This window comes from Onychostoma macrolepis, chromosome 22 (assembly GCF_012432095.1).
Source record: "Onychostoma macrolepis isolate SWU-2019 chromosome 22, ASM1243209v1, whole genome shotgun sequence".
In the NCBI taxonomy this organism is placed as follows: domain Eukaryota; kingdom Metazoa; phylum Chordata; class Actinopteri; order Cypriniformes; family Cyprinidae; genus Onychostoma; species Onychostoma macrolepis.
Genome location: NC_081176.1, coordinates 16,662,086 through 16,688,754, shown reverse-complemented (window position 1 = coordinate 16,688,754; position 26,669 = coordinate 16,662,086). Strand labels below are relative to the sequence as shown.

The following is a 26,669-nucleotide window of genomic DNA, read 5'->3' as shown; positions in this document are numbered from 1 at the left end:
GCCTTTTTGCCCATTTTCGATTATCCGGGAGTGACGCGTGGTGACGCGCTTGCCAAGATGGCGGCGGTCGGCTCCGCCCACTTTAGGCTTCAAAAATGCTCTTCAGAAACCTACGGGTGACGTCACGTACACTACGTCCATGTTTTTATACAGTCTGTTATACGGTGTTCTGCCTTGGTTTCTCCGGGGCTTTTTGAAGTTACGGTTGAGACCACCCATTACTTTCTCGGAAAAACAATGAAATTGACTCAAGATACTTATGCACATGATAAAGGATGTCTTGAATGTCCCAAAAATATCAATAACTCATTTTCGACCCAAATCGAAGTAAGGTCTTTTGCCTTTGCATGGCAGTATATATATATATATATATATATATATATGTGTGTGTGTGTGTGTGTGTGTGTGTGTATGTATGTATGTATGTGTGTATATATATATATATATATATATATATATATATATATTTTTTTTTTTTTTTTTAACATGTTATAGTTTTTAGACAATGAGGTCATTTCTTTTTTTGTGACTCAACTGGTAAAGCATTGCGCAAACAACGGACAATGCCAAGGACATGAGTTTAGTTCCCAAGTAGCACAAATAATTTACTGAAGGCTTTTTATTTCTTTATTTGGCATTTGCAAAGGACAATTTGAATGTTGTAGATCGCCTGTGATTATTTCGACACAAGTTATGTGACTTTTACATGACATATGCTCAAATGGTACATTTTCAGGTAATGAGGCAGAAACGTAAAGGTCACTTTGGATTTCAGATTTGTGTGGTTCAGATTTATCACTTGTACTCTTTGAATTTGGCTCAGGAGGGATCTTCATGAAAGTGTATGGGAACTGTCCTCATTAGCGGATATGTCCTTGACAGACGCCAGACCTGTGCCACAGTTTCCTCCAGTAGAGAAGCACATATGGCCCGGATGGACAATAGATATGGATTTAAACACACACTATAGCGAGATGTATTGAGCAATGTGTGTTTACAGCAATGTCAACGCACAGAGCAATAACCGCAAAGTGTCACGGTCACCATCAAAGTAAATGATGCTGAAACTGTCCTGTGAAAATTACTGCCTCGGTTTCTCTCTCTCAATTTCTTGCTCTTGTTTTATCTTACAGTTGTTTTTAAAAAGACTCTTTCTTCCTGCCCCTCCTCCACTTTGCCATTAAGCTCAAGTAGTCCTCTGAGAGGTTGTATTCAGCTGTCTAGTCTTTAAAGGTTGTTTAAAGAGTGCACTCAGAGGTTTCTGAATTTCATTTATTTTAATCACCATGACTTTTAGCACAGCAAAACAGAACTCGATAGATAACTATCAGTCTGTGTATCATGTCTCTTTCTGTGTATCTGCTAAGTTAAATCATAATTGGTCTGTTAATTAATTACATTTCATTCATTTTGAAATTGACATCTATTAATCTAACTATAACCCTATTCCACTCAGGCGCTACGAGAACCAGCAAACAGGCACATTTTTGCTTTATAAGAGCACAAAGCGTGTATTCGAGGTCCATACGAGGCAATGGGATTGTGGGAGTCGACATTACTCTGTGGCGTGTACCTGCGGAGTGGCGGCTCGAGAGGGCAATGAGGTTGTGACCTTTGACATGTGCAATGGGCAGCTGCAGGAAACACGTCCGGATTTGTCCGTCAAAGCCTTGGGACAATCTGTGACCAATCAGATCAAGATCCATGAGACGCATCAAGGGAAGAAAATCACGGTACGGTTACAATCCAGTGCTGGGGTAGCTAATAATGAATTAATGTGGATTTTATTTGAAGACTATTTTATGCTGCAGTAAAAAAAAAAAACTGACAAAACAATCGGATCAAGGAAAAACTGTTTCACTTCTGAACCAAAACTATTGAAACTCAGTCAGTGTTGGGCTAATGCATTACAAGTAATGCGAGTTATGTAATCAGATTACTTTTTCAAGTAACTAGTAAAGTAACACATTACTGTTAAATTTACAAAGAAATATCTGAGTTACTTTTTCAAATAAGTAATGGAAGTTACTTTTTTCCCTTTTGTTCACTCACGCCTCTCCTGTCAACATGTTGAGAGAAATTCCTTCACACTGAGGCTTATTAATTTTACTTTTGGTATGAAATGGCCCTTACAGTTGCCAAAAATATAACTTTTCAGGTTATTTTATTATTAAAAAACAAATAAGCAAGCCCAGCTCAGTTGAAAAAAAGTAACTCAAAAGTAATTTAATACATTACTTTTCAGAAAAAGTAACTAAGTAATGCAATTAGTTACTTTTTCTTGGAGTAATGCAATATTGTAAAGTAACTTTCCCCAACACTGCTCACAGTGTAAAATATATTAGATTTGACTGAATACACAATAGACCATATAATACCACATTGACATGCAAACTCAGGAAACCTCAGTCATGCTCATTGTGAAATGTATGCAGTTCAAGTTTCAATTTCTTGGCGAAATTGTCTGAAAAGTAAACACAGACCTCATCTGTTTGGAAAATATGTTTTTTTCCCCTGCAAAAAAGATTTTAAAGCGCTCGGTCTCCACAGACCATCGGTCTGTCAGTGTAGCAGATGTTGTCATTGTTGCATTGTGACACAGTTTGAATGAGAAAGTGTTTTGTGATGACTAAATTTATCTAGATTTGTAATATTCTGATGTAGACTCTTGACAAATTGTCACTAATGTCCTCGTAACCAGCTGGCAGGGAAATGGGATCTTTTACTAGCATGTGCATTTAGTTTATGATTAAAGCTGGGGTAAACTGAAGTTTAGTTTAGGTAATTGATGAAGTAATAATTTAAGATAGACCCAGTGTATGCATGGACAGACAGTGAAAAATAAATATATTTATGTATATAAATTAATAATATATTATAAATAATATTTGTTGTCAAATATACAGAATATAAAAATATATTAATAATAAATAGAAATATAAATGAACAGGTTTTTCTCTTTGTAGATTTTTTTCTCCATCTTTTATTTTAAATGCATAACATGATATTTTAATACAAATCCAAATACTTGCCTTGCATATTTAAGGGTCAGCATGACCTGATTTTGATTTAATGTTTAACATTAACTATCTAAGAATTTAGGTGATTTTCGTTTGACCCCTGCAGATCGTTTTTGCCTCAGGGGCGTTTGTGCGAGCAGACGTCAGTGACTGGGGAATGAGTCTGTCCGTCAGAGCTCCAAGTCAGGACTTTAACGCCACCAGAGGCCTGTGTGGGTTATTTGACCGGAACAGCCACAACGACCTCCACCATCCTGCAGGCACAAGCTACCGTGACAAAGACCTAGAGGAATTCGTTCAGGGCTGGAGGTGAGAAATGCTTTTTCAACATCCATGTAGTCGATATATCATTAGAAACAATATACGGCACTTAATTGAGCTGTTTAGTTTAAGACGGGTAATAAATCTAGTCAGAACTAAAGCTGTCATGAGGTGAGCCACTAAGGTCCTCTAAGGCTCTTCAACTCCAGTCCTGGAGGGCTAGTGTCCTGCATACTTTAGTATCAATCCCAATTTAACCCACCTTTCTATAATTTGCAAGTAATTCTGAACATCTTAATTTGTGTTTGGTTAGGGTAAGTTTTAAACTCAGGAGGACACAGGACTGGACTGGTGCCCTTCTCTAAGGTATACCTGTAGATTTAACTAATGGTCCTGGTCAGAAATATGGAGCTATAATGCTGGTGAGAACTATGAAAATGTTCAGATATATATACAAAAAATGCCACACATTTACAAGCTGAAAACTTCCAAAAGATACCAAATAAGTAGGAGTAAGTAGGAGACTTGGATATCAGTTCGGTTTCAGATTAGAGTTTGCATCACCATTTAACCTTGATTTGCTCGTTTTAATGTCAAATATAATTAAAGCAGAGGAAAGTCTCTAATCTAATGGGCTAACCTTTCTCGAACTCTAAATCCTCTCTTGACGCAGTGCTTGAGGGCTTAATTCAAAGGCTGATTTGAGACAGTCATATTTTTGTTTTATTTCTCCGTGTCAGGATTGCGCCTGGGGAGAGCCTGTTTGACAGCACGCCACCTGCCGTGGATGAGGAGATAAAGTGGAATTTCTGTGCTTGTCAAAAGGGATACAGCCTGTCCCTCCATTCAGCACGTGCCTCCGAAGGCCTATTAAACCTGCCTCCCATCTCTCGCTGCATATCTCACGATGACACAGATTACACATCCTTGTTCCCCTTCAAAGATGCCACTGCCGAGTACGCCGTTAAACCCGTCTCCACCAGTAACGTCCAGAAGCGGGAGGCGTGGGCTGAAGTGTCAGAATTAGGTGTTAAACTGAAGTCTCAAGTGTCCCAAAGTCTGGCAGAGAACTCTCCTTCTTTAGAGGAGTTAGAATTAGACTCATTATTTAAAGTTGACGCTCCTCGCTTGAACGAATCTAAGGTGCCCTTACCAAGCTCAGGTGGAAGGCCTAAGAGACAAACCCTTGACTTTTTGCCCGTTTACACCGTCCAGGCCCTAAGCCAGACTGACCTCGAAAGTTTTGCCTACTTCTTTCCAGATGACCACCGTTCTTCCAGCCGTCCAGCTGCCTACCCTTCCTGGCCGACACCTAGTAGCCTCACTTCTGCCAAAGCTTTGGAGGTCTGCCAACTGGCCTTGGCGAACTCAACCGTGGGCACAGTATGCAAGAGTCTGCTGGGTCGGCGCCTGGAAGAAGCTGTGGATCTCTGCATCCTGGATCTTCAGTTGAAAGATGATTTGGCCTGGGAGGACGCCCTTGTGCCCTTCCTGGAGAACGAATGTGAGAGGAAGTGGTTGGAGAACCGGACCCAGCGTTCTCAGGAAGCTTCCAGACCGTTGGTGGATATCGCAACAGCCCTACGTTGTCCGAATTTCTGTAACGGGAATGGGGAATGTGTAGAGTGGGGATGTCAGTGCTATCCGGGCTACAGCTTTTATGACTGCAGTCTCACTATCAGTAAGTGATCGTTTTGACATCCATCTGTTGCTTCAAATGTGATCCACAGGGATCCTCGATTATCAGAAACACCCTAGGCTGAACTTATGGCAAAATAGCTATTAATAAGAAGCCATATGGGGTACTACAACATGTATTGTGTGACGTGCCTGCAGGGGGCTGTGAGATTTGAACAGGGAACACAGTTGAGGATCAAAGTTATCTTTGAGGCTTTGTTCAGGTGACTGGGGAACGTCCACCTTTGTTCTCACTCTCTCTAGACATGATGGAGCCGTTTGAAAGTTTTCTACATAAGATGTGTGGTCTGAGAGGAGATTTAGGCTATTAATTAGAGGTTGTTCATTCATAGCTCAGGTGACTTTATGGCATGTCTCTTTTAAGAATCTAAGGTGTTTCTGCTAAAGTTGAAGCACAATTGAGACAATTGTTGACTTATATTAAGAGGGCAAAGCTATAAATTCAAAAGTCAAATGCAGTATTGTCTTAAGTAATTTGGTCGTGGGGATTAGTATCTGTTGCTTTTATAGTGTTTATAGTATCTCGGTAGATCAGAGCACAAATCTGGGAGATTGTTGAGACGCCAGTGAGATTACAAGGGTATTTTTCTTAGAAGAACAGGAGAAGTTTCCAAATCCTTGCAATATCAATTCCTGTTTAAAGGCCACATCACTTCCTGCTCCTGGAGATAAACCGGGTACAATGTGAGCAGTGCACCACAATTTGAACATATAATTCTTATTTCCTTAATAGATAACTCTAGGGCTTGTGTGATAGCAGTTGATGTTACAAATTCAGCAATTTATCATTGCATTTACAAGCATTGATCTGTAAGTAGATGACTGTCTAGTGTGATGTGATGTTGCATCTCTATGGGTCAGTACTTCCGCTGCTCTTTTGGCCAAATGTGTGTAATTAAAATCCTGTACATTGGCACAAGTACAGTGTTCACTACAGCTGCCATTACCAGATGGTGGCCAAGGTGCCACAGCATTTCTGTGGCATTAGATGAAATTTTTTCCTGTGCCAGCTCTTTTCATCAAGTATGTATTTTTAGTGTCTTGTTGTTTGTTGTGTGCCTTCAATTCCTTTTAATTATATTTTGCTTTGGATGCTGTTGTTCTGCATTCCTTGCCCTTACACTCGGCAAAGAATAATTTCCTACTCCCTCAAGCATGTCTTCAAAGAAACCGCAGATGGCGTGCGATTGAGCAAGTGTGTTTTTTATTGATTATGTGAATTATTTGAATTGTTGTATGGAACTCCTTTTCAAATGGCAAAGTCACTGAGCGTGTTTATCAACTGATTGTTTCTGGCAATAGCAGCAAGGCTCAGAAGTGCCATTAGCTTACCCAGCCAACCTTCATATCAATGAGATATTGTTATGCAGGTATGCTAACGCCTGGCTCTTTGCCAGACGCCCATGCTGGCTCTCTGATTAGCATTGGAGTCTTCGCTAAGCCGTTATCTCCCTCGACGTTTTTCACATGCTCCCTGGGGCTGCCGTGGTGACGAAATGGGAGTTTTAACACAAATTAGCGAACAGATTAGGAGCGCTAGAGAGGGCTGTTTATCACAGACTGACGTTTTTCAACCTCTCCGAGAGCAAGCTCTGATTTATGGTAACCAGGCTAGGATCAACGTGCAAGGTAGCACAGGGAGGACGGCTAGATAAATCTGCTTAATTGCCCAACTGATCATTGGCTGATGCCTCTTCCACATCTGGGATCGCCATCCATTAGTTTTTTTGGAAGTCCATGACACGTTTATGCCTAAGCATTTTCGGTTGACTTTATTTCCACTTCATCTAGTCAAATGTGGATTTTTGCAGGGCTTCATTTTGTTTGTGCTCACATTTGGCCTCATGATTTGTGAATACGTTAGCATGCTAACATGCTTCATTTATTTCTGATAAATACAGCATGTATACTGTGTACTGTATGCATTTTTACGGACATTAGCCAAAGAGTGGAGTATACCACAGAGCACACTGTATCCCACAATCCATTGTGCTCAATATGACCTTCCATTTCCAGATTAATTAATAAACTGGAGATCATTACTGTCACTACATTTTCATCGCTTGTTGATTGGACGGCCAAAAAAAAGTTGAATAAACAACCATTTTTATTTTAAGATGACAACTGCACACCACTTATTGTTATTTAAAAAAAAATAGTATACAAAGAATTCTATGCAATGTAATTTTTTTCTAGTGTTCTTAAGTTTTTTTCGTAGTTATGCTCTAATGCACAGAACTGTGCTGCTCATTTGGACAATGTAACTTTGAATGTGGCTTATGATGTTTAGCAATCCAATTTTTGCTCTTTTCTTTACTATGCTACAAATAAAAATTGAATAAGGAAAAAAATAGAATAGTAAGAATAGTAAATACTGGACTAATGCAAATCCATGACCCTTTTAAAGAAACAGTGCACCCTAAAATGATATTTCTGTCATTATTTACTCCCACATCGTTCCAATATCGCATAATGTATTTTTTTTTTCTGCATGTGAAACAGAATAAGCTAATATTCTGAAGATTACGCAGCTCTTCTCGTACAATGATCTTTCAAGCTTGAAAACACCAAAATAACGCCATACAAGTTTGGAATGTGGTGAGTAAATAATGAGCTTTCGTTTTGCCTGAATGATTCCTGTAGTATACAAATGGTGCATTCTTACTACATTTTCAGGCTGTGTGTTCAGTAGATTCTCCTCAAGATTTGAAAATGAGGAGGAAAAGGAACTAAAGGGATTCAATTTCAATTTTGCACATGCCGGAAAACTGCACATCACATATTCTCCTTAGTCTTGTGGCACATTTTATGCTATTACTGCCAACATGAAGGGTGTCCGGAATGAAGCTGCACTACTCTTTATTTCACATAATTCCAGGTAGAGTGAAAATCAAGTCTATAGAAAAGGCAATCAGACTGGATTCAATACCTGTGCATATTTGGGTTTCATTCAGTAGTGGAACAATCTGGAAAACCTCACTTTTGCCTTTTATTCAGCTGTGAGGCGGGGGTCACATTCTGTAGAAAGGACTCCTCTTAGATTCATCTTTTTTTTCTTTTTTTATACAGCAGGTTCAGTGAGTCATCTCGATCGCTCCTCATTTATCATTTCTCTTCAAACATAAAGCACCAGCATTCGCCCTTGTGGCAGAGATTAAAAACTCCTGAATATCTCTCACGCTCCCTTCCTGGCCGGTCAGGGACAGTGTGTGAGAGTGTGTGTGTGTGTGTGTGTGTGTGTACACTGCGTCAGTGCTCGAGGCTTGTCTGGTTCAGATCTGCATTTTAGGAGCTCGGGAGCAGAGTGAATCATGGGAAAATCTGAAAATCACCTCACTGACCTGCTGAGCTGAACATTTTTGATCTCCAAGGCGATTAGGAAGGTATATGTGTGGTACTCCTGCAGTGAGAGTGAAGCTTTTTTTTATTTTAAGGTCCTAGATTTTGTGGCTTGTTTTGAAGCCATAATGATCCTTGTTTTAACTGCTAATATCTTTTTAATGGTTAGCTAATTGATTAGCACATGATGTCACATAACATGTTAATTGTTTGACTCAGGAGTTACAAGAATCATTGAAATGGGGAAACAGGCCTTATGCATTTTGAATAGGTAAAGTTATATGATATAATAAAGACATGTAAGTCTATATACGTGTATATATTATAGTTTATAATTATACATTTTAAGAAATTTTGATATAATATATATAGCAGGCTGTATGTAGGCAAATGCATAAAATATGCACATTTTGGAAAGGTAATTTTTAAAAGTGAATGTCTGTATGATTTTAAACAGTTTATGAGATAATGTCCTTAAATGTTAATAAACAGCATATATGTGATAGATTTATATTATAGTTTATACTTATAGTTTATATTATATAGTTTACACAGGCTATATGTTGATAAATGCATAAAATATGCAAATATGCATGCAAAAAATAACGTCTTTGGAGTTTATGAAAATTCAGCATCAAATAATATTTTTAATACTTTAATATTTTCTGTATATTTTATTTTTTATTATTTTTAAGCTAACAAAACATTTAATAGCATATTTTCTTTATCAAATGTGGTACTTTCATTGCATAGCTCACAAATTTGTCTTCAAAAATAATAAAAAATGAACTTAATTGTATCTGATGGTAGTATATCTTTCCTAAACAGTGTTATGGGGGCGATTTGTTTTTGTAATTATTTTATTATCACTTTTTTACCCAGTGTAAAATTACACAAAATGAGACCATCTGGAGGAGGTTCTGTGATGAGGCTAAAATTCATTAGCACTCACTCTGTGCTTAATTGTTCTCCTCCGAGGGCCATTTTCTCTGATATCTCTCATTGTTTTCCTTCTCCATTTATAGATATTCACTACACTTCTGGCTTAGTTTAGCATCCCGTCCCAATACATCCATTTTCCGTTTGAGTCTCAGATATGTGATTCAAATAGACTTCCGCCCCGCGGAGATCCGAACGTAAGGTTATGCTCTGGTAATAAAAACACTGATTTGAAATGAGCCGAGATGGGAGCGATAATGGCATTAATCAAGCGTAATGCAGCCACGGTACAGTCATTTCAGCCTGTCGCTGAAACTATATTAAATGTTGTTGTGTTTTATAAGGCCTGAGAGACGCCCAAACAAGTTCGTATTTACTCGTTTGCATTATTTAAGAACCTCAGTTATGGAGAACGTTAATTTTCCCAGCTCTAATTATACCGTAATGTTTGCCGAATGAATCTATTCCCTGTTTAAAGACAAATGCAGGCTGGCAAGGTCAGAATCCAGCAGTCTGAATATTTAGTGATGTATTGTATAGCTTAAAGCCGGGATTGTTTTGTTTGTTTGTTTGTTTGTTTGTTAGCGGCGATGTACTTGGAATTGACTTTCGTTTGGTTTAACTGCGTCTTTCAAACTGCCGGTGTTGCATTTTTCCATTTGAGTCTCGGAAACTTTATTCACTGGTGGTTTTTGGAAAGGACGGGGAGTGCACATTATTAAAGACTTCACATAAATTTACAATGGAGTTTTCGGGTTTAACAAGACTCCCATAGTGGCTTTTCAATGAATCAACAATGAGTAGACGGCAGACTGTCATTTTTGGAGGCTCATTCAACTGAAAGACTTTTTCTATGAGGTTTTGATTGAGGTTGTTGAGTTGAATGATAAAGAACACATTGGATTTGACCGTGTGACCCAGAAAAGTCTGTACTTTTTCCATTTACTCCCCAAATTGCTTTCTACCGAGCAAGTGTGTGTATTTATGTGTGTGTGTGTGTGTGTGTGTTTGGTTGTCTTGAGGAGTAAAACTGCAGTGTCAAGGACACGCCCCTAACATACCACGCCCATTGAATAGACCACACCCTCTTGAATAGGCCTTAAAAGGAGAAGTTGCTAAATCAACCACCACTACTGTTACTTATGCTCTTTTTAAGGTCATGTGAATAAACCCTAACAATGTGAGCTTTATAATTTTCTGTAATTTGTCTGTTTTCTTTGGTTTCCTCAGGTCAGCCAATAGAAATCACCGATCTGGAGAACAGCGGTTTGTGTGACGTACGTGAGTTCGACTGTGACAGCGTGAGGGTTTTTGGGCTGGGTTTCATCGACACACCTGACCTTTCGTGTCTTGTAACCAAACTAAAGGTGAGACAAAAAAGATGTTACTTGTGTTTATTAGGCAAATTGTAAAGAGACAAATTTAGTATTTCATAAAACATTTAAGTATCACTTAATAATAATTTATTATAGTATTTAAATTATATATATATATATATATATATATATATATATATATGATTATTCTATTATTTTAATTAATTTATTTTATTATTTTATTTATTATAATATATTATATTATTATAATATAATATATTATAATATATATGCATATTATAAAACAATAAACCTTAATAAAATATATAATAATAGTAATTTGTATTACTATATAGTCTTTTATATGTAATATATTTGGTATAATACACAATATTATATTATAAAATGTATTATTATATAATACTTTTATTTAATACTGTGTGTGTGTGTGTGTGTGTGTGTGTGTGTGTGTGTGTGTGTATCAAACATGATCATAGTTATTTGAAAAAGAAGAAAATGAAAATAAATGAAACAGTTTATAAATATATACACAATTTCTACATACAACCTACATATATTACACCAATCTATCCATCTTTTTTGCAATTTTTTGTGCTTTTTCCCCCCTTTTTTATAATGATTATAAGATCACGTTCAACTCTTCTAAGCCAGTCTTCTTTAATATTTCATCAAGGAGTCTTTATGCATCTTAGCATGGCTTTTTTTTTAATACCTGCTTGCCATCTGTTTGTATATTTAATTAGAAGAATGAAGGGGGAAAGGCATAGGGGACATCTGAGGAGATAACCAAAGCAATAAAAACAGTAATCAGTCAAGACAGCAGAGCACATACAAAGAAAACACCACACAATAAGACCAGTAAACAACATGCAAAACACACATAATGTGCTGTAATTATCTGAGGATTTATATCGGCTGCTGATTCCTTTATTAAACTGTCTGTTTTACTTAAAAGTTTTGGGCTCAAAGTTAATTTCATGATGTCAAATCCATAACTTGCAGGGCTGAGTTTAACCCTCGTGGTCCAAAATACCCTAGAGCCCTTTAAATAGCTCAAAAACATACTTTTAACCTTGAATGCTGCAGAAATTATGAAAAGTTCATATCTCCTTTCTATTTGACTTCTATTACGTCTTGGTAGTTGGTTTTGAATAAGCCAGAGGAACATATTAAATGCATCTGATGGCAAACCAAAGGGTAATTTTGAAATTAATATTTTTAGTTTTTACAAATACAGCTTTGGAGTCTTTGGGAACTGAAAACATCATGGTTAAAAAGCAAATGTAACTAACGAATCCCACCATGCAAATTTGAATATGCTCCCCTGCATGCTTTCCTTTCATTTGAATTCCGCCGCTCAGATATTTCTGAACCACCCACTTTTCCCGCCGTCTTTTCTCAGGGGGTGTTTCGCCTGCTGTGTGAGGTCATCCCATTTGAGCAAATTGGTTTGACATTCATTATTCTAGCTGTTTCTGTTTTTCTCAAAAAATGAAGGCCCAGGGGTGAAGATTGCTCTAATTTGCAGTTTTATCCCAAACAGTTGTGAACAACTGAAGCACATATGCCCATACTAAAGTTTTAGCATATCTTCTGATAAATGTGGGTTGAATTTAAAGAAAACGTTCACCTAAAATTTAAATTTGACCTTTTTTACTTACTCTAATGTTGTTTCAAATGTTTCTGTCTTTCATTTACTTTTATTATATGTAAAAGAGTAGCCAGGACATTCTTCAAAATATGTCATTCTTTTGTTGCACGTAAGAAACAAATTCATACAGGTTTGGAATGACTTGAATGTGAATAAATTGACAGGATTTTCTGCTTGAGATAAAACTATGCATTTTTTGCACTTGTTTAAAAAAAAAATTAATTAATTAAAAATAAGTACAACATTAAAAAAATTAAGAAAAAAAAATTGTGGGTAATTATATTGAATGTGCACTTGTAGTGCACTTCAAATGCTAAAGTATACAGTATTAAAAAAAAAAAAAAAAAAAAAAAAATAGTATATTAACAAACTAAAATCCACTTAAGTGTACTTAAAGAGCGTTCATTGTCATGACTATTTCTTAACATGTTTAAGTACTCTTTTATAAATTGCACTTTGTCAATGTCAAATGAAAAGTTTTTGAAGTAGCCCTACATTTTAAATCATTATTATTCATTATTACAATCATTATTGCTGTGCACACTAAACAAGTATGTTTATTAATATTATGAATTCCTTTAGGCTATATATATAATTTTATTAATATTAATTTTAGTTAAATTTTTATTTTTATTTTTCATCTTTATTATTATTATTTTTGTCTATATAGTTGAAAGTTATATATCTATATTGTTATATAGCTTATATTTTATTTTATTATTATTTTTTTATTACTATAATAGCCTAACCCTGATCATTACAAATATATTTAAATGCATGGCATATAAGTTCAACAGAAATTACAAAAAGTATATTTTAGTTTACTATGAACTTGTATTAATACCAGTACATTCAGCAGTAGAAGTAGTTTGAAATTACAAATGAAGATGTAGTCAAGTCCTACTTAAGTGAGTCAAAAAAGCACTTTTAATTTTAACTAATTGGACTGAATATGTATTTAAACTATAATAATACATTTAATTGTACATAACAATTAATTATCCAAAAACATTACATTCAGTTCACACTTAAGTATATTATTTTAAATATTATTTCTACATTATTATAATGTACTTCTTTTTGGATGTCCCTTTCAAACATAAACAATTAATTTCCACTGATGTTTTTTTTAGCACATGAATGGAGTTTGGATCCCTGAAGAGGAAGGCAGAACCAAAGCGTCCTTCTTGAGCTCTAAAGCGGTGGACTGCTCCGTCCCGAGACTCAGCAACATGGCCGTCGACACGATGGACTTCACGGCCAGCGAGCAGCCCTATGCCAGATGGGAGATTAAGGTACCTGTCCATCAATCTCAGGGACGGGGATCTGTCCGAGGGTTCATGTGATTGATTTTCCACTGCCGCTTTTTGCGGTGACTGAATGCATCAAAATGTCATCGTTCGGATAAAAGCAGGCCATCTTTTTCGAAACTTTCCATTGTGATTGAAAGCTGAAGCGGCCATTGAATTGAGAACGTTGGCAAAATGCAATTACGCAGGAAGTCTCCTTCACAGTTGTGGGTTTTAACATTTAAAATCAGCTTGAATTTATGCCGGCCGCACACGCTCTTTGAGGCCAAGCTAAATGACGCGTACCGGGCGCTTTAAAATATTATATCACGCCAAAATCGCCGAGCCGTGAGATGGAGGAGAGCTTTTCCATTCCGAATGACAGCCATAAAGGCAACACAATCATTTTAATCATTTTTATGCTTTGACGACCCATATTGGAAACCAATTTGGCTTTATCTTTAAGTATATGACTAACATAAACATTAAAAAGTTCGTAAACTCAATTCAGGTCTTGCGATCATTGACCTCGGCGCTCAATCCCAGAGTGAGGCTTGATCTATGTGTGTACGTGTTAATGAGTGTGTTTACTGATGTAAAAAATGGATGGCCTGTGATGAGGAGAATCATTAACATAAATTTAAATGTTGAAAGAGCCACAGGGTGTCTCTGAAGGTCAGCGCAAAGACGTATCCGTGAGGTAATACATCTCGAAATCCACCTAAACTCCTGCCCGCATTAATCTCAAAGGCTTCTGGGATTAACACTCACTGAGGGGGTGAAAAATTAACCTCGCTTTTGGATTTACACAAACTAGTGCTGCTAAAGACACTGAAGTCTGAAGTATTACAAGAAGTTGTACGTTTTTGCATCACCTGCCAGAGGCGGATGAGCTGAGAAGGTTTACTGACCATAAATATTTCTTAATATGCTTTTCGTGTTATCTTTATTACACATTTCTTTTGGTTGATATGGCAGTCCTAATATTTCGCTGTTTTTTTCTGGTTGTTGTTAGTGTTTTTGTCTCTTTTTTTCTCACATTATAACTCATATCAATGTTCATGTCAAGTTGTTGAGGTTTTTGTTAAGTAGCTATATAATAAACAGCTTTATGTGGAATCAACCACACAATTTTAAGTTGTCAGGGTTTATTTTGGGATAAATGATAGATGGTTGAATGCACATTAAGCTCTATTAGACTTTTTTATTAGTAATATTATATTTACTCAGGATAGGTATCTAAACCTTTCTAATTCTCTTTTTCTTCTTTAGGTGACTAATGATGGTCGTCAGTATAGCGAGGGCAAATTTTTAACGCTTTATGACGGTATTTGCCAGCTGTGTGTGACTGCATCTGGACTCTGCAAGATGAAGGTAATGATATTCAAACACTTATTAGTCATACATGCGTAAATAGAGCTATAGATTTTGAATGGTCCTTCGTTTCTCATATTTTGCTCACGATTAGCACACAAAAATGTGAAATAAAAATACACATACACATATGCACATAGCATTTCTCCCAACTAGTTACTGCATGCCTTGTAACTATATTTGCATTGTCAGATTAATAAATAATATTCCTAATTATATTTCACATGTATATCTTAATAATTATAATATATGTATATATATATATATATATATATATATATATATATATATATATATATATATATAAAACTGCTAATAAATCTTATTATATTATATTATATTATATTATTGATCAAATAAATTTAAGTAATTTATTATGTAAAAGAAAATTCAAGAAACAGTGACAGTACTGCTGATGGTTTGATTTTATATTATAAAAATTTGTTAATATATCTCTCTATAATTTGTATTAATTTTGATGTACAACAATATATGAATATATAATACATGTCTTAATAATAATAATAATAATGTATATTATATTATATGTAAATATAACTATGAATATTATTAATAATAAACACACACTAATATTAATAAATAATATTCATAAGTATAGTTTGCATGTATATATTAGAAATTATTATTAATAATAATAATAATAATAATAATATAAAACTGATAATAAATATCAATATTATTATTGTTATATTATTGATAAATTAACAAAATTTGTTGTTTGCAAAAATGCAAAAAACAGTGATATTACTGCTGATGTTTGATTTTAAATTCTTAAGTTTATTAAAATGTATTATTAACATTTCTCTATATTATTATTATTATTAAAATAGAAGCAATATAATTTAGTAATAATATGTATTAATTCATTAAATATCACAAATATCCAATTTTTATCATCTTAATTTCGAGATACATTTAGTTTGATCTGAAATAATTACAAAATAAAGTGGAGAACAATATATAAAGAATGCACATTTCAATACAGCATTTGTTCAGAAACCCCTGTTTTATTTAAAACCGTTTTAACAGATTCTAAATAGCTTTTGAACGAAGGTTATTTGTTGTACTATGTTTAAAAACATCCACAATTGTTCCCTCACAACTTCCCTCATGGCCCTTCTGTTCATTTGTCCATCTGTCCTTCGTCCTGCACTTTATATTCACTGTGCGCAATCACACTTCCTACACTAATAGCCTGGATTCTCCACCGGAAAATAAATCGCAGAGGATACGAGTTTATAGACTCAAAAGGCAAAAAGTCTGTCATAGCCGTTTAGTGCCTAAACTACTCTCGGTGTAGCAGGACAACAGCGATACGTGAGGCCACTGGGGTGTGCGCTGGAAAAACCCGGAGCGTGGATGTGGAAAACAGACAATATTATTCCCAACATCGAAACCAGAGACTGACGGAGTAACCGATCCCTTGAGCACCTGATGTCCTCCCCTTCTCTCGCTTTCTTTCTCTGGGTTTCTCAGCTGCCACATAGCATGTAATCTCAGCGTGAGAGATGAGTTATCTAGGTGGATCCGTTTGGTCTGTGTTTATCTTCTCTGCTTTGCCGTGGATGTCCTCCAGGCGTTGCGACTTACACGTCCCGCTGGATATTAAAAACTTGAAATATAGAGATTGTATCAGTGCCAGGCTTTTTGCTTTGGTGATTTATAGCAAAGACGACTGAGGTTTATCTCAAAGGTTTGACAGAGGAAGTTGGCTTGAGCCGCAGTGTAACTGTGAGCAGTAGCAAAACATCACCACGCTGGTGGATACCACGGAACGCTCAACGGCACAGTTCAATAACACACAAAATTCCGTCTTTCCTTCTTTCTTTTTTCTTTCTGTCTTGGAGTTCTTTCTTAAACTTTAGCATGAACAACGACAAGGTTGTGAGTTCAATTCCCAGGGAAAGCACAAACTGAAAGTCGCTATGTATACAAATGTGTGCAGAATTAATTATTAGTTTAATTTCATCCATCCATCCATTCATTCCCAAATTGTCTTTTCAATTTAGTTTACTTTTTATTCACTCTATAATTGTGAGTTTTACTTATGCATTCTACTTGTATTTTTTATTTATTTAGTTAGTTAGATAGTTTTGGTTTGTTTGTTTTTTATTATTTAGTAGATTTAGGGCTATAATAGTTTTTGATTTTGTAATGAATTTATTTGTTCTGTTTTATTTTTAAATTGATTTTTTTATTCGTTTTCACTCTATCATTGTACGTTTTAGTTTACTAGTTTCTTTATTTAGTTAGTTTTAGTTTAGTTTAGTATAATTTGAAAGGTTTTGAACTTTTTCTATGTTTAATACAGGTGGGTTGTACGGTGTTATTGTTAAAACTAATAAAACTAAAAATAAATAAATAAATAAGTTTCATTAATTAAAATACAAATGAATTATATAAACAGTATATGCATATCTTAAACAAAACATTAAATGGAAATTAGAAATGTTGCCTTTGCAGCTACAATAAAATGAAACAAGTTGAAGTTGAAGTAATACATTTACTAAAATTGAAACAATACATAAATGAAACCTAAATAGAAATATTTTAAAAAGAAAAATGTATATATATTACAAATGGCAAAGGCAAAGCAAACATGGGATAACAAAAATGCTAAAACAAATTTAATATGCGAGCTTTTAAAATATAAAAATAAAAGCTAATTTAAAATATTAATAAATACTATAACAGTATAGAAATGCAAATAAAAAACACTGGGGTTGTAAAGGTTTCAAACTTTCTGTATACCATGTATAAAAAAATAAAAATAAAATTAATTTGTCGGCATTGTGGATGTTTTAGTTTGTCCAGGAGTCATGATAATGTGACAGTTTACTTTTAGATTATTATTATTATTATTATTATTATTATCATTATTTCATATTCAGATGTTTTTTTTCTTTTGTTTTGTTTTTGATTTAGTTAAATTAGTTTAACAATGTAGGTTACTTGTGACTTTTCCCTGTTACTTTTTATTAGTCAAAGTCAAAGTTTTATTTCATGTTGAAATTTTTAGGTTTGTTTAATGCAATTTAGCTTGCTTTGTTTTAACGTTTGTATTTAGTTTTCATTACTGATCATTATTCTCTCTCTCTCTCTCTCTCTCATGCTCTTTCTCAGGAGAGGACATGTAATATAGACGGGATGTGTTTTGCCGAGGGAGACTCCAGCCCTTCCGTTCCATGTCTCCTGTGTAACTCCACGGCCTCCAAATACACCTGGTCCATTAATCAAGGTAAACACAGTAGACATGAAAAACTGAGTTCTGACATTAGCACACAATATTGAACATTATCTGAACCTGTAGACACACGGCACAGCATTAAGCTACAAATTAGTACGTGTTTTAGCAGCTTTGGGACTCGACCCAACAGTCTTCTGCACTCTCATTTTTTTTTACAAAAGAACTGCTTAGACTGACTAAATGTGACCTTAACAATGTGTATTTAATTGAAAATTGCGTGAGAGCCTTACTTTGTCGGTTATAATCAAACTGTAAAAGGAAGTAGGGTAGATCTGAAAAGACACGCTGTCTTGTTACTACTTTGAGTATGTTTGAAGTTAAAAGCCCACAGCTTAACTAACAGACCTTATTACAGCAGCTAAATAGAGACGTTATATGGCGAGTCAGCTAGAAAACGCTCGCTGTGAATTTCAATTAGCTGACGTTACATTTTCGGATTTTACAGCCTTGAGAAAAAAGAAGCAAAGCACTTGGTAATAAACTTTAGTTTTGGGATTATTAGCACCCTGAGAAGACTCTAAGTCTGTAGTGATGTGTAATATTTCAGTAGGTTCTTAAATACTGTTTTCGTCTCAGGAGACTTTTATAGGATATGGATGAAGTATTGGACTGTCATGAGATGAAGTGAATTTACCACAGTTCAGATGTGTAGTTGACCATAATGCAAAGTGGCGTAAATATTAATGTGCCTTTACTGTGGTAAAAACACATTGATGCACACCCTTGTGTCTTGATTTTATTTTATATGCCAGTATGTGTCAGTTGATTCTATTATGTCAATAAATAATTTAGCAATAAACAAATGGTCCTGGACATCTTGTTTAGACACATGGCATCATGGATTCTATCAAACACCAACAGATAAAAAATCGATAAGTGACTGACTCTGTTAGAAATCTTATAATGGGCCATGTTTGGATCTTCCAACCGTACAATAATCCAAACACAAACCTCAAAAACAACACAAAAATGGGTCACTGAGCACAAAACCAAGCTTCTGCTGGCCATTCCAGTCCTCTGACCTGAACCCTATAGAAAATGAGTGAAGTGAACTGAAGAGAAGAAGCACCAACATGGAGCTGGGAATCTAAAGGGTCTGGAGTGATTCTGGATGAAGGAATGGTCTCTGATCTCTTATCAGGTGTCTCTAACCTCATCAAGCATTATAGGAGAACATTTAGAGCTGTTAAACTGGCAAATGGAGGTTTCAAAAAGTACTGAATAAAAGGGTGCCATTAATTGTGGCCAATGTGTATTAGAGAAAAACATTAATTTCATAATGATATTTCCCCCCACATTTTAAATTCTCATTATCCAATGAAAGGTTAGATTTTTGTGAATTTTTTTAATAAAAGATCAAAAGGATTAACAATGCAGATTAATTTTCACAGCCTTCTTTGATCATATTTACCAAGGGTGCCGATATTTTTGGCCATGACTATATACATATATATATATATATATATATATATAAACACACACATATGAACTCCTTCCCTTCCAACCTTTCCTGAAGTCCTATTGGCTCACGCCAGTCCAAATGACTGGCCAATAGTTGCGAAGTATGCAAATCGCATGCAAATACTAACAAGCTCAAGAGGCAGTATAAAATGCGACAATTACGTCAGAATCGGATACTGAACGCCGCTTAGCTGGTCGAGCAGCGAGCACGGTGACCTCCATGATGTCTCGTTGTGATGTTTTATTAACAAATTTCGGGAGGAGCACGCGCAGATAATTAACACAGCCAATTCATCATCAGTAATCACACCATCTATCCAATCAGCTCGAGAGAGAACCCCTATAAATAATAAAAGCAGTCTTACCTTCATCATCTCTAATCATTCAGCATTTGGTTCTCTCCTTGCCTTTATATCATAGACCTAATTTTTTCCCCCCATCCAAACAATGAGACCTATACTCGGGATTTTCGGATACTCTGCAGCAAATCCGCCCGTCCCAGAATCACTCCTTCTCCGTCAGTCATCGCCGCCGAGCTCCAGGCTCCATCGTGGCCGCCGCTCTGCTCGACCAGCCACAGGATTTCCCTGACACTGAGGCTTAACCTCACCTCCACTGCCGAAACTTTCAACTTCCCCAGCATCCTCATATCATTCGGCTGCGCCAACAATTCCTCCGATCGGAAAGTGGTATTTAAGCCAGAGGCAAACGCTGATTAATTCCGACGCTATTCATCACCCTGCAAATCAGCCAACCTCACTCCTAAATCCACTCCAGCCGCCAAAGCGGCCAATAGATCGAGCAAGCCCCGAACTCGTCTCGCTCAACACCACCATTGTCCCGCACAAGACCTGGCTCTCCGCAAGTGTCGGGTCGCAGAAGCAGGCCTTCAACGAGCCTGGGCCACGCCCCAGTTCTTACCGCAGCAAAGCCTCATAGCACCGTATGCAGCCGGGCCCCTAACTTCTGTTTCCAGATGCTAGCACGAGGCTGTCTCCACTAGCGGCACAGGCCACCAGTCTTGCCAAACAATTTTCAGGTAAAAATCGCTAAAGGCAGATCATTTGTTGCTAAAAGTTGTTAAATGACGTTGTGACATCATCGGATGTTAATGTCATTATGTAATCATGAAGCAAGTGCTTAGAATACACACTGAAATTACTCAAAACTCTCCGCATTTTTCACCAGCATTTTACCCGTATTTAATTTACCCATTTCATTTTGATAAATGGATAGATAAGTCAGATAATCAACAGTGAAACTTCTCTTCCACTATTAATCTTAACCAGAAAACAAAATTAATCTCACAGTGGACCAACAGTAATGATTAACAATCATAAGTACAAACTAAAAAATTAAGGCGTATCATAAACAATTATTGAACAAGTGCAACCTGCAACTTAATTCATATATGAAGTGCGTACTCCTAGGTACCTGGCATACTGCCACTTAGCTGGCTAGCTAGTTTCAATGCGTTTTCCTTTCATGTGGTTAAGAGAAAAACGCATGCCTTTTTATAATTTTATCACTTTTTAAAGGTTTCCAAATAAAAAATTTTAAATAGCTACATTTGTTGCTAGTTGCTTTGAAAACAAGTCGGTAGGGTAGTCTGAGAAATTGTTAAATCCAGCAACAAATTGCTAAATTGGCAACACTGCAGGCTACCGGGATATTTCAGCATGTCCCGCCAAAGTCACAAACCACTCCCCTTTTTTCCGCAGCCTACAGCTACAGCAGCAGAAGCAAGCATGTGGCTGCCTCCGCTTGCAACGCAGGCCCATCTCAGACTTTCCTTCTACTTCCCCTAACCCCTTTCTTTTTCAGCGGCCTCCAGCTCCCGTAGCAGACACTAACGCGAGGCCACCTATGCTAGCAGTGCAGGCTGCATAGGCTCTACAACTTTTCTCCCCGAATGCCACAAACCCCTGTGGCCTGAAGCTACAGCAGCTGAAACAAGCGCAAAGCTGTCTCTGCTTGCAACACAGACCCTCACATGTCTTTTCCTCCTGTTACTTCTAACCCCTCTTCCTTTCCAGTGACCTCCAGCTTCCATAGCAGACGCTAGCGTGAGGATGCCTCCACCAGTGGTGCAGACCCATCCACAGTCTTTTCCTTACCCCACTCCCAACCCCTTCCCCTACCCATGGCCCGCAGCCCCACTGTCCAACTCTAGCGAGAGGACGCCTCCGCCTGAAGCACAGGCCCACACATCTCAGTCTTTTCCTGCTGTTTCTAATAACAGCAGTGACCGCTCCCACAGGAGCTCTATCTGTATTTCCCCACTGCCGCAGCAGTGTCTGCTCCCGCAGGAGCCTTTTCTATATTCCTCCACTGCCGCAGTAGTGACTGCTCCCGCAGGAGCCCTATCTGTATTTCCCTCTCATCTCTACTTTTCAGATGCCGCAACAGTTCCCGCTTCCGCAGAAGCCACATTTTCTTTTAGATGCCGCAGCAGTAGCCACTTCAGCAGAAGCCACATTCTCTTTTCAGATGCCGCAGCAGTGCTCACTTCCACAGAAGCCGCTTTCCCTTTTCAGATGCCGCAGCAGTGGCTGCTTCCGCAAAAGCCAGATTCTTTTTTTCAGATACCGCAGCAGTGTCCGCTCCCACAGGAGCCTTTATCTCTCTCGTTCCCACCGCCACAACGGTGTCCGCTCCCGCAGGAGGCAAACTCTCTTCTCTAAGGCCACAGCAGTGCCGTTACTCCAAGCGACGTCCAGCACCCCACCAACCTTAAGCTCTGCAAATTCTGGGGGGTTATCAATGCACCTCTCTGGCTGCTGTCCCGTGCTTATTGCATCTTGGGGGGGAACACTCTGGGTCTGGGAGGAAATTCTCCGTTATGGGAACGATATTCAATCCTGCCGTGAGAGAGGCTATGAGCAGCCTGTACAAGTTACACACTCAGCGAAGATGGAATAACACACACATAATTATCACCAATAGCAACGCTTGTTAGGCAGGCACGCAGCTTATAGGTGGAGGTAAGCCAATGAGCGTCTAAACCCCAGGTATACGAAATGTGCATATCTGGTCAGTAATAACGTAGGCTGCGCTGAGAACAGGGCAGAACAGACGCAACAACAGTACTGTAAGGGCCTGCACAGAGATAACTGTTTAAGCAGCATAAAACATAACATGATAATGGTAGCACTTAGTGAATCAGACAGGAATAACAGGAAGCTGCACTGAGTACAGGGCAGACAACAACAATAGCATAGAGGGCTGTGCGGAGTAATTACTGTGCGAGGCAGCAACACACATGTATAAAGGTAGCAAAGCATGAATCAGTCACTCACCGACAGCACTTGGGAGGCTAAGGACTGAACATCCAGCTTGTAAAACCTGGCGAAGGTATTCTGAGAAGACCAGCTGGCTGCAAAGCATATATCCTGAATAGATATACCTCTCGACCATGCCTAGGAGGAGGCGATAGCCCTTGTTGAGTGGGCCCTAATGTGCAAAGGGCATTCCAAACCTCGGCTCGTATAAGCAGCCGTGATAGCGTCCATAATACAGTGTGAAAGCCTCTGTTTTGACATGGCCCGGCCCTTCGCAGATGTTATATATCTGTATTTATTATTATTATTATTATTATTATTATTGTTTAGTTATATACCTCACACTCTCTTTCAATAATAATATTATTGATAATCATCATCATCATCATCATAATCATTTAGCGCAAACTCTCTTCTATTTGTTTGTATATTAATATTATTCATGTTATTGTAATTATTATTAATTATAAGTAATATCATTATCATTAAATATCTGGAATCAGTAATTATTGATTATTAGTAAGTATATATTGATAATTTTTTAATCATTATTCATAATCATATTAAAAAATAATTGTAATGTTGTTGTTTTTTTTGTTGTTTTTTTTTGTTTTTGTTTTAACTGTATTAATATAAAACTCAGCTGATGCACATAAACAATGTTTATCTTACCTAATCACATATTAGAGCCAGTTGTTTATGGCATTTTAATTAAGATTTATTCACCTTTTCAAACTCGAAGAACAGCCACTATCCATCTAAATCATTTTTAAGAGTGAATATAAAAATATTTTACTATATATATGGGGAAAATATAGCGAAACAAACACACACAAGTTGTTACTATTAGCGAGTTCTTTGAGAATCATGTTGCATTTGAGCACAAACTCCCTCCTCTTTAACCACAGCACTGTGTTCAGAGAGAGAGAGAGAGAGAGCGATGACAGCAAACATCTGTCTGTTTGCCTGCACTGCAAATGAGGGCCGGACCGATGCTATCTGAGACTCCACACACATTCAGCTTTAAGGAAGATTACAAGCGTTCACCTCACACCCACTTATCTTCTGCTGGTTATTTCCCTCGCGCTTTCTGCCACGTTTTTTTTCAGCAATCTGTGGCAAAACTGAGAGTCCGTTCATTGATGCAGACAAATCAAATTTAGACAAGATGATCATCAGAGGAAAATCTAGAAATTGAAATGTTAAGTGATTCAAATGAGCATTCGTAATGCAGAAGTAGCATTACATCCCCGAGAGCGAAATAGACATCAGACCATTTTGAAACAATTAGCATGTGTTTTTGTAATTGGTTTGCATGTTTGCATTCATGAGAATAGCAACGTAGTTTTATTGTGTTATTTTGCATTGGGTTTGTTTACTTTATGATGCCAGAACAGATTTATGGATCCATTTTCTTCTTAGTCAACATTTCCCAGCCAGAAACTCACAAGCACGTATACGTCATGCTGCTCGTGAATGAGATTTTGAATATGACTGACATATTGGTGCAGAAAATGCTTTCATATTTCAAGATCAGGGTTGGTTTATTTTCTAGTGTTTTGTTGTGGATAATTGCATGTCACTTAAGATGGATATTTTTCGCTCAGTGTTGCGGATTTTGTTTGTCAAGTTTCACACGAAACAAGAAGCGGGAAATAACCGTCGGATACTAATGCACGATGCTGTAAATCAGATTTCATCCCACAAATGTCATCATGCCAGATATTACAAAAACAGATTTTCCTTGTGTGCCTGTTTGTTCCATGTAAGACATTTCCCATTTTGCTCTCAGAAATAACATGGCCAAAATAATATATATGTATATAGGTGTGTGTGTGTGGCAATAAAATGGTTATTTATTTAACAATAGATAATAATAAAAGCTATTACTCTTTTAGCACTTAGATGAGAAATGTCTCATTTTGCTTTCTGAAATTCTGAGGATTATGAGTTAAGCATTTATATATTTGTATATTTATGTATCTTTATGTGTTTATATTTGAATTAATAAATATTTGCAATAATAAAATAATATATATAAAATATATAAATAACAATAATATTGTTCTGAATATATGTATTGATTTTTATATTTTTATATAATTATTGGCCAAAAGTATGAATTCATGAATTTATATATGTGTATTTTTAAAATGTTTAAGGAAAAATAAAATATAACATTTATATTTTTCTATTTTTAAAATGTAAAATGTTATGTATTTGTTGTAATAAATATTTATAATAGTACAATTATTAAAAACCATTTATCAACTAAAAAAATTAACGAAAAAATTAACAATTCTGTAAAATTCGTTTTAAAAGTAAAAACTTTTACAGCTTGCAGTTAATAAACAGATAATGATAATAAATAATTTATCCACATAAAATTTTATTTCATTTCAGTCCAATCACAATGGACTAAAATTAATTAAAATGACGTTGCTAAATGTTATCAGACATATTCATCAATAAATAGAATATCGCAAAAATATTGCCTAGCAACTGAAAATCAGCTCTGGGAATTGTTGATTCATTCATGTTATTCTGTCTTGCAATTCCCCTCTCATTTCCTCAGCTAATCGTCCACCGACCTTCCACGCGCCGCGGGACGGCCTGCAGACCTTTGTAGGTGAGAACTTTGTGTACCAATTCACAGCCACGGACCCCGAGGGCTCGGCCCTGCTCTTCCAGCTGGAGACGGGGCCCCCCGGGGCCTCAATTTCCCCGGCCGGGCTCCTCATCTGGAAAGTGGATGAGGAGGAAGCGCGCAGTTTTCAATTTACTGTGTCTGATGAGTGTGATGCCCAGAGCAGATTTACTGTGGAGGTGAGAGACATTGAGAAACTGATGTTTGACTGATTTTTATGTTTAGATAAAATGAGATGCAAACTTTAGTTCTGAAGAAATAATGATTCAAGCCTTTTCAGATGTAAAATTTTATTGTGCACACCCTCATGTTAATCCAAAGCTAAATGCTGTTATTTTTTCTAACTAATTATTGAGTAAGTAAATTAATTTAATTTAATATATATATTTACTTTTGTACTTTTTAAATGTTTAAAATGTTAAATATGTTACTTTTCAAATGTTTAAAAAATATATATATAATTATGAAAAATTTATTTTTGTGTTTAAATTAATAATATTTGTATTATTAATTTATTATTTTTGTTATTATTTTATATTATTATGAATAATTATTTATTAGTACTTACAAATAAAACCATTCTGAAGTTGCATGGCCAGAATTATTTATTTATTTAAAATATAAAAGTATACAATATGTTTAAATTAATGAACATTTATAATTATAAAAGTGATTACAAACTGTTTATAAAAATACAATACAAAATAAAACAGTAAAAAATCTTTCTGAAATAACATTTGATTTGTTTATAATTATTTATTACAATAAAAATAATTAAAACTATATTTTGGTAGCATAGGAGTGTTGCATTTCCAGCAACAAGCTGTTTTTTTTTTTTTTTTTTTTTTCAATCAGCATTATTGTGACATTACAAAGTGTTACATCACATTTTTGTCACATTTTATTGTGCGAGCTGAAGCAATAATGAAATATGCTCTCCTAAACTGTTTTCACCGTCTTATGTAGGATTGGGAAATAGGATTAATTTTAGTGAATCAATTTGTTCATCGCTTTGGATAAAAGATCTTCTAAAATGAATTAATTTAAATGCCGAGCTTGCATATTCACATTTCATGATCTCATTCAAAGATTGGTCATTTATTC

The 26,669-nt window shown here is 36.2% G+C and overlaps 1 protein-coding gene across 6 annotated transcripts in view; it reads left to right on the top strand.

Annotated features, from left to right (window-relative positions):
- Window positions 1-26,669, top strand: part of si:ch211-246m6.5 (von Willebrand factor D and EGF domain-containing protein) — a 78,372-nt gene that overhangs the window by 24,674 nt on the left and 27,029 nt on the right. For all 6 annotated transcript variants that reach the window (XM_058761467.1, XM_058761465.1, XM_058761463.1 and 3 more), the window contains exons 10-17: window positions 1,457-1,733; window positions 3,127-3,329; window positions 4,022-4,962; window positions 10,488-10,624; window positions 13,379-13,540; window positions 14,807-14,908; window positions 18,053-18,167; window positions 25,494-25,744. In XM_058761467.1, the coding sequence (XP_058617450.1) occupies window positions 1,457-1,733; window positions 3,127-3,329; window positions 4,022-4,962; window positions 10,488-10,624; window positions 13,379-13,540; window positions 14,807-14,908; window positions 18,053-18,167; window positions 25,494-25,744 (2,188 nt within the window). The remainder of the gene's footprint in view (window positions 1-1,456; window positions 1,734-3,126; window positions 3,330-4,021; window positions 4,963-10,487; window positions 10,625-13,378; window positions 13,541-14,806; window positions 14,909-18,052; window positions 18,168-25,493; window positions 25,745-26,669) is intronic.